The 15958-nt window shown below is 39.2% G+C and overlaps 1 protein-coding gene across 2 annotated transcripts; it reads right to left on the bottom strand.

The window, feature by feature from the left end:
* Positions 1 to 3760: 3760 nt before the first annotated feature.
* LOC110045000 (uncharacterized) lies at positions 3761 to 14531 on the bottom strand. 2 transcript variants are annotated; one of them, XM_089274799.1, is made up of 6 exons: positions 13789 to 14531; positions 13099 to 13257; positions 11790 to 12489; positions 5788 to 7553; positions 5096 to 5341; positions 3761 to 4590 (listed from the first exon to the last, which is right to left on the bottom strand). In XM_089274799.1, exons 1-6 carry the CDS (start codon positions 13916 to 13918, stop codon positions 4502 to 4504), a joined length of 3090 nt encoding a protein of 1029 aa, XP_089130925.1. In that variant the 5' UTR covers positions 13919 to 14531; the 3' UTR covers positions 3761 to 4501. The 2 variants fall into 2 exon arrangements, with proteins under 2 accessions (XP_089130925.1, XP_089130916.1); XM_089274790.1 differs by lacking the exons at positions 11790 to 12489; positions 13099 to 13257; positions 13789 to 14531 and adding exons at positions 8253 to 8408; positions 8965 to 9304 and having other exon boundaries at positions 5788 to 7638.
* Between the last annotated feature and the right edge of the window lie 1427 nt (positions 14532 to 15958).

Genomic DNA, 15958 nt, shown 5'->3' with positions numbered 1-15958 from the left:
ACTTTGTACCACTTGTTACGTCATCAATTCAGGCGTCAATTAATATAGTTATATAAGCAGATAATAGAGCTAGGATAGATCTATCCGCACAGCTGTCCGTTTTGGATATCAACCATATGCTGACGTAGCTAATTGAAAAAAAAAAAAAAAAAAAAAAACGTAAGCAGTTTTTGGTGCGAAATTTGTGGTAAAATGGCCCATGACACGTAGAATCGATCAAGGTTCCATTTCCAGACTTTAAACATAATCAACACGGAACTTTTTACGGCTTTCAGAAAAAAAAAGGATATGACGAGCAAAAGCTAGCAAGGGTAAAAGAGGCGAGAGAAAGGAAAGGAAAGGGCAAGAAAGGAAAATTCGGCATGCATGCTGCAAAGTAAAACATTGTACATTTTCAGGACAACTAATCCTCAGGAAAATCTTTCTTCTCGGTAAGAGGTCATTTTTTCAGCAAAGTTGAGGCCAATTCAGGGTCGTGGCATCAAAAAAGCCCAGTTAACGGTAAAAACAACATTTTATGAGAATATTTGCAAGTTAAAGTTAACAAATCGAATGTGATTTAGCGTGGTTTGTACTCTTATCGACGACGATACGAGTCATCACAGTGGTCAAAATGTTGTGGAAAATGTTTTTTTTTTTCAGAGGGCGAGCTGAAAAAGGAATTGCCTGACACATGGACGCGAGCAGCGTTGTCTGGACTCTTTTCGACAACGGCAAATTAGCCAATCAGATTGCGAGATTAGTAGCGATTGTGGTAAAAAGTTAAATTGACGTTTACACTGATAAAGTGGAAAAAATGAATAAATTTTATCTTAAATAAGCGAAAAACAAGATACCGAATCCAAACGACCAAGGAAGGTCAAGCTAGCAGAGGATAAGGTATATATTCCACTCTTTTGCACTTCGTATGTCGAGTCTTCAGTTATCTGAAACAAGAATGAAAGAATGAACAGAAATCTGGATAATGACGTCTTTTTCGTGATTTGCAATCCGCTATATTTCAATGAACAACTCGATTTATAATTGTGACCACAATGGTATAGCGCACAAAATGGCCGGAATTTACTACGTACCTACACAGTTGCACGTACTTTAACATACCTTGGTGAGTGAAATACTTATTGATTTAACTTGATTTTCTAAATATTAAATTAATAAAACAACAAATAACAGTACAATAATCTACCAGGTGAGTATCAGAATTTGGAGCTTCAATTTTCGATTTTTTTGTGGTTTTGGAGGTGCCTACAAAAAAAAAATTCCCCCAAAAATACAGAGAGCGAATATGTCGAAATAAAGGCCATTTTCTTTCGTTGCATACTTTGCTTGACTTGTGTCGAAAAAAAGAAGGTAATCCACTTTCCACGAAAATCTGAGTGGTCGATTCTTACACGGACACGCTCAATTAAGTCTGCAGTCTGTTACACTGATGACAGACTCTTTAATATTCTTTTCAGATATAGCCTCCACGTATAGACCAAAGAGTAACCTCTCGGGACTGAGACTAGGTTAGGGTTGATAACTTTATTTTTGTGTTGGGACTGAATGTGTGGCAAACAACAAATGCTATTCTTTGTCTCACTTAGTTTTCAGCTGGCTGGCAGGGTAGTAACCGAATCTTAGGGCCTGTTTTCATGTAAGCGGGGAATCCCGGGGAGGTGAGTACCTCACCTACCCGTGGTAAAGAAACACTTGTCGTCACATGTCACCCCGGGGACGCGGGGTGAGGTCCAAAATGCAATCACGCGGTCGTATGTAACTGTATGTAACGGTCGTATATATGTATGTAATGTATTCTTTAAGATATTTCAGTAATAGTTGAACACGTTCGGGAGTTCCTGCCCTGACTTTCGGCAGTTTTCGGTGTGCCCTCTTCGCAGATTTGTTCTGAGGAACGTTCGTTTGTTCCGATAAAGCTCCTTTTCGCTTCAATGTCGTTGTTGCAGGCAAAACTTCAGTTTGATTCCGCTGATTAGCCTGACTATCCGATTTCACGCTCAAATTATCGCCAGCACTGTCAATTCCATCAGTGTTTCGGCGGTGAAATCGTCCAAATAACTCGCCGCGCTGGTAGCGGTTGGCAGCCATGTTGTTCTGCCGTGTGTTTTGGCGGGCTTCGACGCAGTAATTTAATTACCCCGGTTAGGCAGGGTACCCCACTCCGCAGCTTTCACATGGAGAAAACTCACCCAACCGAAGCGGGTTACCCGGACCGCCTGACCGGGTAACCCGCCTTGGTGGGGTACCCCACTTATATGTGAACGCGATCAAGAAAAAAAAGAGAGATTGTATGGATAGATTGGTTACCCCACCAAGGCGGGGGATCTCACCTGCCCGAAGTCCCCCACTTCCATGTGAACAGGGCCTTATATGCCTCCATTACGATCAGCACAATGTGTAAGAAACCCGAGTGGCAGTTTTTACCAATCCTAATTGTAGACGAGATCAACAGAAGATAACTAATTGGTAACGATACTACGACCATTAAGTCAACTACGACCTACGACCTACGAGCCATTCAAATGGGGAATAACACGCCAGTTGCTGAGTACTTTAATACAGAAGGCCTGAGAGCAGCAACTTGATATGATATGAGCCTTGCCAAACAAAAGGCAAGGCTTGTCACCTCTTGGTGGGATGGTCGAAAAGCATGCGGCGTCTTGGGAACAGTGGTGAGGTTCTGTGCTTAGCGTATCTTCATCCTTACCTTGGAATTAACAACTGATTCACGCTTCGCCGGCGACTGTCTATGTATGCAGGAGTTTGAAGAGCGCGAATTAGGGCCTTGACTCTCAAGCTTCTCCACTGTTCTGCTAACTGCCAAGTGTATCCATAACTCGATAGAAGTACAGCTAACACAAGAACCCCTATTGCTGGTTTTCAGTGTCACGCCATTCAAAATAGATCAAAATAAAAATCAAAACCGTTCGATTGGTACAGTCCAGAATCTAGTAAATGAAAGAAAGTAAATATGCAAAGACTCTCGCCAAGATTCTGGTCACAGCAATTTTTCTTATGCGAGATATGAGAAAAACTTTCTTACCCAAATTTATAGAGATTTTGTATGGAGACGCCATGCCGGTGCCCATCCGTATGGGCACCAACATGGCGGCCGGAAACCAGCAGAAACATCTGTCACTGAGCTTTGCTACAAAAGCGTGAATTTATCCCTCCAGGAACTCTAAAACATTAAAATAATACTTTTTCTAAGACATGAAATGTTCAGATAGCCAAATTCCCAAAATAAGTCACTTTTTTGACCATCATAACAGCTCTCTAGACCGTCATGTGAATGCCCCGTCACGCAAAAGCTTAGAAATTCAAGCGTAGTGTATCACAAAACTAATAACCCATTCGGAGCGAAAATGTGTATGAATTTTAGTTTTCAGTTGCTCTTATACATCATTAAAGTAAAATCTCAGGAAGATCAATAGTTTTGTAGTTTGAATTTTAGTGACGTCATGTGAAAACCAGCTATAACTTAGCGGAGGAGGTCTGGGAAGCCTGGATGAAAATCTGTACACGAGTACCAGTAGGAGTGTTTGCGAAATCCACTCTCGTTCTTTAGTTTCGGAACTGAAAAGATTTTCTTGCTTCGAGCAAAGGAACGAGCAACATTTTCTAACACGTCGCACTGCAGCTTTTCTCTTTCTACCAAACTCGTAAACCTACTTCTTATATTATTGTGTTTTATAATTTACGAAGTCTTTGCACTTTTCTACTGGCGAATCTTAACAACAACAAAAACAAACACAACAGCAACAACAACAAGGACAATTTTATTACCTTTTTCAAACAAATATTCAGAAACGTCACTAAAAAAACGGGAACTGGCAAAAGATACTGAGGAACGTGTTGGATAACAGTTTAAAATTACTGATTATTGGCTATACAGCTCTAAAACGAGAAAAGAACAAAACAAGAAAAGAGGTAGGAAGAAAAACACTAGTTATTTGGTAATAAATATATACAAGTAAAAACTCCGATAGTCAATAGATACCAGTTGAAATTAAAGGCATAAACATTCCATTAATTACGAAATGTAGTCTTTGCTTCATGTTCACATAGGCCTGTATAAGATGCAGTTATTCTTTTGAAAATAGCAACTTATTAAAAACGTTGACTTCTACAGAAAAAAAATGGCTGTAAACTAATCTCCATCGAAAAGTGTCAGGCTGACAGCATTTAACTTTCTTTAACAGTGTTTGATAGTCATATTTCACTATTATAGTGGTAGTTTGTCTTAAGACAAATGCCTCAAACTAAAATAAAATGGTAACACTGACATCGAGGTCAGCATTCATTGCTTTTAATAACCTAAGTTTTTTTTGTTTTCAGTTTCTTTTACAACTAAAGTAGAGATGTAGAAAACGAGAAAAGTCTGGTTCTGTGAGCAACTTCGGTCGGAATGTAAATTAAAATGTTACTTTCAATCTTTAGAATGAATTATTGGAACCCTTAAAGAGTACTTTATGTAACATCTATAGTCTCCTTGAAGTTCTTACATACAGAGCAATAGACTAAGAGCAATACTCACAATAAAAAGAAAAACTATGTTGAGAGGCACTTGTCGATTTGTGGCAGAGGAAGCTGCAAAAGATAAAGATAACATGAGAAAACTTGCGAAAAACAAACTACATTCTTGTATTCTCCGAAACCTGCCAAACCTGGTTTGTTACCTGTACAATAACATTGCCATGCATCTTGTCGCATATCGTTAATGACTGAAATGCTATAACAAGCAGAGGGTTGATATGTGACTATAGAAACCAAGAACAGTATTCTAACTGACCCTAACTCCTCGATATGAACAAAAACTGAACATAAAAGATAAAATATTATAACATTGCAACCAATTCAATTGCTAAGAGAGAATTTCATTGTCGGGGAATCAACACTGAAAATATGCAAAATGCTTTGCTTAATGCAGGGTTGGGATTCACGTGAATTTAGACCTTTCCTCCTCTTTACCCTTTTACTTCTGTGTAAATACAGTTAATTGCTCATTGAAGGAACGGAGCAAACTGATGTTGTTACCTTTTTCTGTTGTGGTACTGATACTGTTGACGTAAATGAACCTGAATGACTTGCTTACCTTTACACTGTTTGCCATTTCCGTGATATCCTTTTAAACAGGAACACTGATATGATCCCCAAGTGTTACTGCACATAGCTTTGGGATGACACTCGTGCACACCCTGTGCGCACTCATCTAAATCACCACATGACATCCCATCACCATGGAAGCCTGAATCACAGCCACATGTGTAAGAGCCCTCTGTGTTACTGCAACGAGCGTTCCAGCTGCATTCATCTGTTCCATCTCTGCATTCATTAATATCTAAACAAAAGTAAGTTAGATCGTCGTTAGTACGCTTGTTACTTTAGTACTATCTTCATCGAAGTCCTAATTTATTTTCTGTTCAATCTCTAGTCTCGAAATGACGTTTTGAGTTATAAATAACTGAATTAAATTTAAGTTCGAAACGTATATAAAACAAAATTAAAACCTTATGAGTTAATATCTACATAACTAATCTACAATACATGCACAAATAGAATAAAAGGCTTTCAAAAACAATTTGATTTTATAAACTTGTCTTTATAATTAGTAAAATTAACCCTTTTCTTTTCAAAATATCAGTGATTACCTGAAAACCCTGCCATTCATACCTTTCACACTTTTGGTACTTCATACCTTTTACATATTTGTTTGGCATAAATCACGCAAGAGGAAAACTGTGAACAGGAATGCAATGGAACTTAAATTGTTGATCCAATACTTACCGTAACAATATCGTCCATTTCCGGTGTAGCCTATTCTGCAGGAGCAGCTGTAAGAACCAGGCTTGTTAACACAGCTGGCATGAACGTCGCAGAGATGAATTCCTTCGCTGCACTCATCAACGTCAGTGCATAGACGTCCATTACCATAGAAACCGTCTTTGCATGAACATGAATAGGAACCCGCAGTGTTCATACAAGTCGCATGCAAACTGCAGTCATGTGATCCATCTTGACATTCGTCAACATCTCGACAAACTTGACCATCTCCACGAAACCCAGAAATGCAGCTGCATTCATGAGAGCCTCCGGTGTTTGTACATGCCGCGTGTGTGTGGCACTTGTGAGTTCCATCCTTGCATTCATCGATGTCATGGCAAGACCAGCCATTTCCTTTAAAACCTGGTAGACAAGTACAATAATAAGAGCCAATAATGTTATTGCAGTGTGCATGAACACTGCAACTGTCCATATTGCCATTGCACTCATCAATATCCTGACAAGATATGCCATCTCCCTGGAATCCGTCAACGCAAGTACAATCATAGGAGCCAATAGTGTTATTGCAGTGTGCATAAATACTGCAATTGTGCCCATTGCCGTTGCACTCATCAACATCTTGACATGACATGCCATCTCCATGGAATCCTTCAAGACAGGTACAATGATAGGAGCCAATAGTGTTATTGCAGAGTGCATGAACACTGCAATTGTGTATATTGTCTTTGCACTCTTCAATATCTTGACATGACTTTCCATCTCCCTGGAATCCTTCAAGACAAGTGCAGTCATAAGAGCCAATAGTGTTATTGCAGTGTGCATAAACACTGCAATTGTGCACATTGTCTTTGCATTCATCGACATCCTGACATAACATGCCATCTCCATGGAATCCTTCAAGACAGGTACAATGATAGGAGCCAATAGTGTTATTGCAGAGTGCATGAACACTGCAATTGTGTATATTGTCTTTGCACTCTTCAATATCTTGACATGACTTTCCATCTCCCTGGAATCCTTCAAGACAAGTGCAGTCATAAGAGCCAATAGTGTTATTGCAGTGTGCATAAACACTGCAATTGTGCACATTGTCTTTGCATTCATCAACATCTTGACATGAGATGCCATCTCCATGAAATCCTTCAAGACAGGTACAATGATAGGAGCCAATAGTGTTATTGCAGCGTGCATAAATACTGCAATTGTGCACATTGTCTTTGCACTCATCAACATCCTGGCATGACATGCCATCTCCATGGAATCCTTGAAAACAAGTACAATCATAAGAGCCAATGGTGTTATGGCAAACTGCATAAGTACTGCAATTGTGCATATTGCGTTTGCACTCATCGACATCCTGACAAGACATGCCATCTCCATGGAATCCAACAAGACATGTACAATTATAAGAACCAATAGTGTTATTGCAGTGTGCATAGACACTGCAATTGTGCATATTGCTATTGCACTCATCATTATCATGACATAAAATGCCATCTCCATGGAACCCTTTAAGACAAGCACAATCATAAGAACCAAACGTGTTACTGCAGAGTGCATAGACACTGCAACTGTGCATATTGGTCAGTTTGCATTCATTGACATCTTCACATGACTTGCCATTTCCTTGGAATCCATCCACACAACTACAGTGATAAGAACCAATGGTATTGTTGCAATGTGCTTGGACACTGCAATTTTGGACACCGAGGCTACATTCATCAACGTCTGTGCACACTCGTCCATCACCATTGTATCCCGGGAGACAAATGCACTGGTAGGAACCAATGGTGTTTTCACATTCGGCGTTAGAAGGGCAAGAATGAAGTTCTTGGGATAAGCACTCATTAATATCTGAAAAAATATGATAGCCATGGTTAGATAAAAACATCAATCAGCCATTATTTTGGATCGTTAATGTAATGTAATAAGAAACGACGAAGGAAAAGTGAAGGAACATAATTTGTGGATACAACTAGTGTAAGGAGAATGTTGTACTTGTACATGTTAGTGTTGTTTTATATATTAAGTATAATAGAAAAGAGAGGATGAAGAATAAGAGAGGTTATCTCCTATGTAGGCCTTCTTCTCAAAATAATCTCTCTCATAAGTTATTTCTAGATTACTCAGGGCTTCAGAAATACAGGAAGGGTCTAGAAATAGCCAATCACGTGACACTGATTTTCTTCATGGGAACAACTAGAGAAACTAAACTTAACTTGAGAGGGATTACCTTGTCGGAATAAGGCCTTCCTGGGAGATTAACACTATTACCCTTCTCTTCAATGACATAAATTACAGGCTGGCCTGATAAATTCTGCTTAGTAAGGAATCATTAAACAGCTGTCCAGTTTGTAACATGGTCATTTGGCCGAACTGAACAGGGGACGGGTGAAAATAATAATTACTACAGAAACTAAACAGACGCGTAAGTTGTAAGCTACAATGGGTTTCAAATGCTCTCATACCTCGGCAAATAGAACCATTTCCTTCAAAGCCATTGTTACAAACACAAATGTAACGTTCCTCATCTCTTTGGTCAGCTTTGCAGGCAGCGTTGACATCACAAAGTGGCTTCTGTCTACAGTCAAAAGATGCAGCCAAACTTCTCTTGTCCTTTTCATCTGTAATAGCATCAAAGGCGATCAAATTAAAGGTTTCAAGAAGCCGCCCGAGACTGGTACTATACGCGAAACTTTTATTACTTGGCTATATTTTACTTTTCTATTAATTAATGTAGTGGTCCGATGAGGAAAGCTTTTATGGAGAGCCAACAACAAATCAATCACAGGAAAGTTACTAGGCGTCGCATTTTTTGTGGCGGTATCATCACAAGTAGTGATCGCACGTACCAGATTGCAAGATTTTACGGACGCTACAACCAAGAAACAATTTTTAAAACAAGTACCTAACTTTTATTTGCTTTAGTCGCTTCTGCGGACGGCACGCAGTGACGCAAATAAAATACCACCATCAAAAAATGCACTGGTTTTACGCACACAAGCAGGTATCTTTAATATAAAGTAGATTAAACTGGTTGCGCATTAATGTCTGCGCAAGATGCTGAGCGAAGCATTTTATTTTTCTCGACTTTCCGTTCGTATATAAGCTTATATATCAATATGATAACAGTACTGATCTTGTAGCTCACACACAAGCTAATGTTAAGTGGCTGCTTACCTTTCTTGTCAGAAGATTTATTGCCGACTGTGAGGACAAGAGACACTATTAAACAACCAGCTAGAAACAAGGAAAGTACTACCACCGGTATTTTTTTGGAGGTGACTTTCCTGCACATGAGCCTGACTGTTTCTTTGAACTTTGCTATATCGAATTTCGTTTTGGACTGTGACATTGTCCTTTTCGTTGCTTAGGCATATACCTCATGAAAGGAAGAATAAAACACATGAAGTTCAATCCTGGCGACATATAACGACAGAAATGCAATGTAAGCGTTTCTTAGAAATGTTTGAACGGGAAACCCCTAATTATATTATGCAGAGACACCTTATTGGCTGCCACTACACATATTCGGCTCCTGTCAGGGCAAGCTTTTTCTCGGAAATCATGTGACCTCCGCATTACGTCATCGTTATTGTGAAGTGTGTTGTTTACTGTATTTGACTAGCCAGGGAAAAGACCCTTCTATCCATGTGGATTTAGTAAATGAAGAAATCAAATGTTTTGTAAGATCGGGATAGTTAAAGCTGCATTAAGAGACAGACTTGCAATATCTATAAATTGAGGTTTAATTATAGTTAGGGACCACAGTCTACGTGAGACAGATTTACGCGTAAAATATGAGCTAAACTGTGTAATTGTGTAAATTTTGTTCTTTTCTCTCTGATACTCTAATTAGATTATAAAGCGGAACTTTTGCCCAGAGCAACAGCTTACATAAAGCAAAAATGTAGTATTATTAAATAACATTAAATGGCTGCCAATTTTAAACTCGTTTGTATGAATTTAAATTAGCCTCACCAACTCACCAACAGAGCTCGTTTGAGACTACAATTTCTTTTGAATAAAAATTCAGAAACGAGGTTAGTCAGGCTAATCTTAATCCTTTCAAAGGAATTGCCAACCATTGATGAACAGGTTATGCTCCAGACTTCCTCCTTTCAGGTTGTTTTGAACCTGAATAAACAGTAAATTGTTCATGATATGATATGAGCTGATATGAAATGAGTTTCGACGCAGCGGAAAAATTATACAGGGCTAGATTATTGTGGCTAGCCTTAAGGAGTTGCTGAGGCGATGACTCACGACTGGAACTCAGGCTACACTGCAACTGGATGTTATAGTCAACCAGACGAGGATCCTGGGGCTGCGGAATCAATGGGGCATACATGCGGGCTATCTTTACTCTTACTCAATTGTGCAACTGGTAGTCGAGAATAACGTACTTTTATCACTATTTTAGCTAGAAAAAAAATCACTCGTAATTATAATGAGTTTCCCGCCCAGAGTGTTTGCCTTTATTTCTGCCATAGCATTCACAGTCATTTTTTTTATTTTTTTTTAAATTTTCTGCTTCTCCGAAAGGGGGTGACTAGCAACCCAATCCGCCCTACCCCATACATCCACTTAGAGTATTTTTATTGAGAAAAATGAAAAATGAAATCATTCAGGCAATGAGGGATTCTGCCTGCAGTCAAACATGGCCTTTCATCCGGGAAAGTTCAATACTCGGCGTCACAATACTATCCGATAGTGTCAGCAGTCGACGAAAGGTTACGAACTGTTAACCACTATCCCATCTAGGCAATAATCATGATTGCTTTGCACTTTACGCTTTGACATCACGAGACAGCATTCTGAAATCAATGAATTTTATTTATCGCAAAAAGTTGTAGTAAGACATTGATGAAGAAAAACCAATCAAATTTGCACAGTTCTTTACAAAACCAGCGTTCGAATTCTGGTAGCTATAGTTGACAATAGTTCCCTTCAAAAATCTATCGGTTGGGTTCCTTTCGGATGGTGTGTCTGAGAAAAGCATAAGTATCTCACTCGATTCATCACACGGATAAACCTACAATATCTTTTCGCTAGCATGACTACTCCATATTACTTATTAAAATTGTTTCCGGGGTCGCAGGTAATTACTGGGGAAATTTCCAGTGCGGAGATGTTCCACAAAAGCCAAATCAAATGGCCACTTGGCCACTTGGCCACTTGGTATAAAGTGATGGGTCACTCTGCTGGCTTGTAATGGCAAATTTGCGAGTAGCCATCTTTGCTTTGCCAAGTGTGGTCGTCATTGCTGGGTGAATCCATGACAGCTCCAGTTTACATAATAATGTATGGGACATCTATAGTCTATCGAAGTTTTTACATACAGATACCTAACATAAAAGCGATAATAATAAGAAGAAAAACTTGAGGCACTCGGTTGTTTCTGGCAGAGGAAGCTGCAAAAGAAAAAAAACCCAGATAATTATTATGAGAAACCTTGAGAAAAACAAACTACAATGTTCTATTCTTCAAACCTGGTTAGTCATTATTTGCTATTTGTGTTGTGGAACTTGGGCCATTTGTACGCATTATCATAATTTAGATATCAGGCAATGTAAATTGTGCCATTTCCGTCTCATCGTTTCAAACAAGAACAGTGATATGATCTCCAAGTATAGCACACCGCTTGCCGATGACAGTCGTGGACACACTAAATCACTACTTGACATCCCATCACCTTGAAAACTTGAATCACAGCTGCAGGTATTAGAGCCTTGGCCCAGGCGCTACACGCAGGGGACATATTTGTTTGGCATGAATCACGCAAGAGGAAAACTGTGATCAAGAAGTCAATGAAGCTTCAATTGCCGATCCTGTACTTACCTATACAATGTCGTCCATTTCCAGTGTATCCTTTTCTGCAAAAGCAGCTGTAAGAACCAGGCTCGTTAACACAGCTGGCATGAGCGTCGCAAAGATGAATTCTATCGCTGCACTCATCAACGTCAGTGCATAGACGTCCATTACCATAGAAACCGTCTTTGCATGAACATGAATAAGAACCCACAGTGTTCATACAAGTCGCATGCAAACTGCAGTCATGTGATCCATCCAGACATTCGTCGACATCTCGACAAACTTGACCATCTCCACGAAACCCAGAAATGCAGCTGCATTCATGAGAGCCTCGGGTGTTTGTACATGCGGCGTGTCTGTGGCACTTGTGAGTCCCATCCTCGCATTCATTAATGTCGTGGCAAGACCAGCCATTTCCTTTGAAGCCAGGAAGACAACTACAAGTATAAGAGCCAATAGAATTATTGCAGAGTGCATGAACACTGCAGTTGTGCATATTAGCCTTGCACTCGTCAATATCCTGACAAGACCATCCATTTCCTTTAAAGCCAGGTAGACATTTACAGGTATAAGAGCCAATAGTGTTGTTGCAGAGTGCATGAACACTGCAATTATGCATATTAGTTTTGCACTCGTCAATATCCTGACAAGACCATCCATTTCCTTTAAAGCCAGGAAGACATTTGCAGGCATAAGAGCCAATAGTGTTGTTGCAAAGTGCACGAACACTGCAATTATGCATATTAGCCTTGCACTCATCAATATCCTGACAAGACTTGCCATCCCCATGGAATCCTGGGAGACAACTGCACTGGTAGGAACCAATGGTGTTCTCACATTTGGCAGTAGAAGGGCACGAATGAAGGTCTTGGGATAAGCACTCATTAATGTCTGTAGAAAGTGATGACATACATAATAGCCATGGTTAGACAAAACTTCACTTACGTATCATTTTGGTTTGCTAATGTAATGTGACAAGCGAGGATAATGGAAAAAAAAAATTATTGCAAATAATGTATGCACACAACTAGTATATAGCGAATGTTGTACTTGTAAGTGTTGTTTTGTGTATAAGAAATAAAAAGAAAGAAAAGATGAAGGGCAAGGAAGAATCTCCTATATAGATCTTCTTCCCATTAGAGGTAAGATCACTTTTGACTTCTGCAATCCCAGAAGAGTTTAGAAATAGCCAATCATATGACACTGATTTTTCCCACAACAACAATCCAAGTAACGTGATGTCTAAAAATAGCACGAGTGAGATTACTTGTCTAACTCTTCTGAATGTGATCAATTACAGGCTGGCCTGATAACTGCTAGCAAGGAATCTTTAAGCAATTTGTGATGTGATCATCGTTATCTTGCCTGAATCGATTTTTTTCAACTTTGTCATATAAAACAAATTTCAAAGCCTGGCCTTGCGTTAGAGTAACACAGTCGAACTGAATAGATAAGAGGCCTATTAATAAACTACATAATGGGTCTAAAACACTCTCATACCTCGGCAAACAGAGCCATTGCCTATAAAGCCATTGTTACAAACACAAATGTGACGTTTCTCATCTCTTAGGTCAGCTGTACAGATAGCGTTGGCATGACAAAGGGGCTTCTGCGTACAGTAAAAAGTCAGTGTGCCCAAAATTCTTTTGTCCTTTTCATCTGTTTTGGAAGATGAAATATTAATATCAAAGATAAACAAATTTAAGGTTTCAAGAAACTGCCTTCACTGACACTTTAGTACCCCCGAAACTTATTCTAATGCTCTGTTAATTCATGCAGTGGCTGGATAAAAAAGAAGCTTTTTATATACAGCTCGGCGTTGCATCTTCTGTGCCCTGCCAGATTCCAGGATTGCACGGATGCTACATCCAAGAAGCAGGCAACTTTCTCGATGTCCGAAGGTTTCGAGCTACTCCGGTCGGTCGGCGGCGCACGGTGAAACAAATAATGATCAAAATGAACAAATTTGATAGTTTTACAAACACAAACAGGATTAAAATGACTATAAGCTGCCGCGCATAAGTGACCGCAGAAGATGCTGAGCGAAGCATTTTATTTTTCTTGACTCACTGTCTGTAAGCTTGTCTCATAATTTTAGAGCAGTACTGATCATGCTGGTCGAACACAAGAGGTCTAATGTTAAGTATTTACTAAGTTATATGTTTACCACTGCTGCATATATGTATCTACCTTCCTCATCAGGAGATTTACGAATCTCAAATATGACGACAAGAGACACAGCCAAAACAGTTATTACCAACACGACTGCTCCTGCAATGATCCGTAGTTTCTCCTTGGAGATTGCTTTACTACACTTCATAATCGAATTTCGTTTTATAAAGATTTTGATTCAATGTACTTTTGGTTGCCTTATTATTCTGTATATAGAGAAGACTCACAAATTGAAGCTCAATCCTGTCGATACACAGGACAGAAATGCAACCTAAGCGTTTCCTTGAAATGTCGATTCTCGGAATTCAGAAGGGGGAACCCCCTAATTGTTATGCGGAAACATGTCATTGGTTAGCACTTAAAATATTCAGCTCTCGTCAAGGCAAAATTTAGGCCTTTCATTCTCGGAAAGCACGTGACCTAAGTCAGATCCTGTCGATACACACGACAGAAATAGAAAAGTGTGTCTTAAGAAAGTGTAGATTCTTGGAATTCAGACTGGGAAACCCCTACTTATTTATGCAGAGACACAGCACAGTGACAGCACATATTCGGCACATGTCAGGGCAAATTTAGGGACTTCCCCGAAAGCTTATTCTCGGAAACCATGTGTCGTCTGCATTACCTCATCGTAAAAAGACCTCTCCTCTGCTGTTAGCTTAATTATTTTGAAGATCGGGATTAAAAGAGACTTGGATACATATAGTTACGGTCAACAGTTTGCGTGAAACAGATTAACCTGTGAAATAGGAGGTCAACTGTGTAACAGAAATTGAATTTTTTTCAGGTCAAATCAAGTTTTCTTCCTGATACTCTAGTTATATTATAGAAAGAAACTTTTGCCCCGAGCGACGGCATTCATAGAAGAACCGAAGAAAAATCTTATATGTAACATTAAAATATTCATCTTTCTGCGTTTTGATGCAGGATAAAATAATCATTGACGAAATACTGAGGCGATGACTCACGACTGAAATTCAGGGTATACTATACTGCGGCTGGTGTGTTATTCCACTCACAACACTTTCATTGAGAAAAAGCTGAAAAATAAAATTATCCGGGCGAGAAATGCTTTCACCAACAGTCAAACATGGCCTTTCCTCCAGGTACGTATACTGGTCTACCGATACAAAGCGATGAATTGAAATCTTGAAACACCAATGCCTTCGCATGCAATCATGGATTGCTTAATGCTTTCCGCTTTTGACTACGGCGTGACAGTTTTCTGATATTAATGATGAATTTTATTTGTCACAGAAAAATTGACTTCTGCTATTTTCTAAAGCACTTTTTATGAACATCGCATTTCTTAGACAACGATGCATACGCAAGTTGATCTTAACGAAGCCGCGATCTTTCTGGGAAATTTACACTAAAAAAATGTGACAATATACTGTTTTCGATATATTAAAATTCAGCTTGGCAGTAAGGCCTAGGGGACAAAAACAAAGGAAATTTAACGACATGTTTATTCATATATTTTGTTTGTGTCCTCTAAACCTCATTATCTAGCTGAATTTTAATATATCGAAAGTGGCCTATTCTTTTGATTTTTCTCAATCTGTTCGGACTAATATTTACAAAAATTTAGCACACGTGCTCGAAGTTTCCCAGTCTGCTTATCAGACTGTTGTTCTTGTATAAAGATATAAAACCTAGGAAGGATGTAAAAAACCTATCGATACGCAAACAACAATACGATATTCGAGTTTGATCCAGACATTTATTTTTATTTTCTGAATTCGCAGAATTTAGGTCTTTCATTTGGACGAAACTTTCCCGGTTGGGGAGAGGGGAGGGGGTGGGTGGGCTATGTATCAATTCTGATACTATCTATTTCGTCTTGTAGGGAAGTAAAATACTTGGTTAGGGCTTTCCCGTCACACGAGGGCTAGAGTTGGCCGTAATAATGTCTAACGTTTTACCATCGGTAGTCATTTTAAATTTGATCACTAAAGCGTCCCCGGCCCCAACTCCACTCCCGTGCATGCCATTGTAATATTACTTCGTCTAAAATACCACCCTTTTTTTTCGCCATTTCTCTGCAAATCCGAGCCTTTTTGAGACAGTTAATGGATTTTATTCATCGTACATAGTCTCAGTAAACGTTTCAAAGGGATAAAAGAAATTTACTCTATTTCGTGTTTACTTTGATGCGATATATCAACTGGGTCTCAGATGGTGTTTC

This window comes from Orbicella faveolata, unplaced genomic scaffold, assembly GCF_042242905.1.
Source record: "Orbicella faveolata isolate gen_17 unplaced genomic scaffold, um_ofav_v1 contig_1, whole genome shotgun sequence".
Classification (NCBI taxonomy): Eukaryota; Metazoa; Cnidaria; class Anthozoa; order Scleractinia; family Merulinidae; genus Orbicella; species Orbicella faveolata.
Note: the sequence above shows the minus strand (reverse complement) of the source record. Positions and strands in the feature narration are given on the sequence as shown.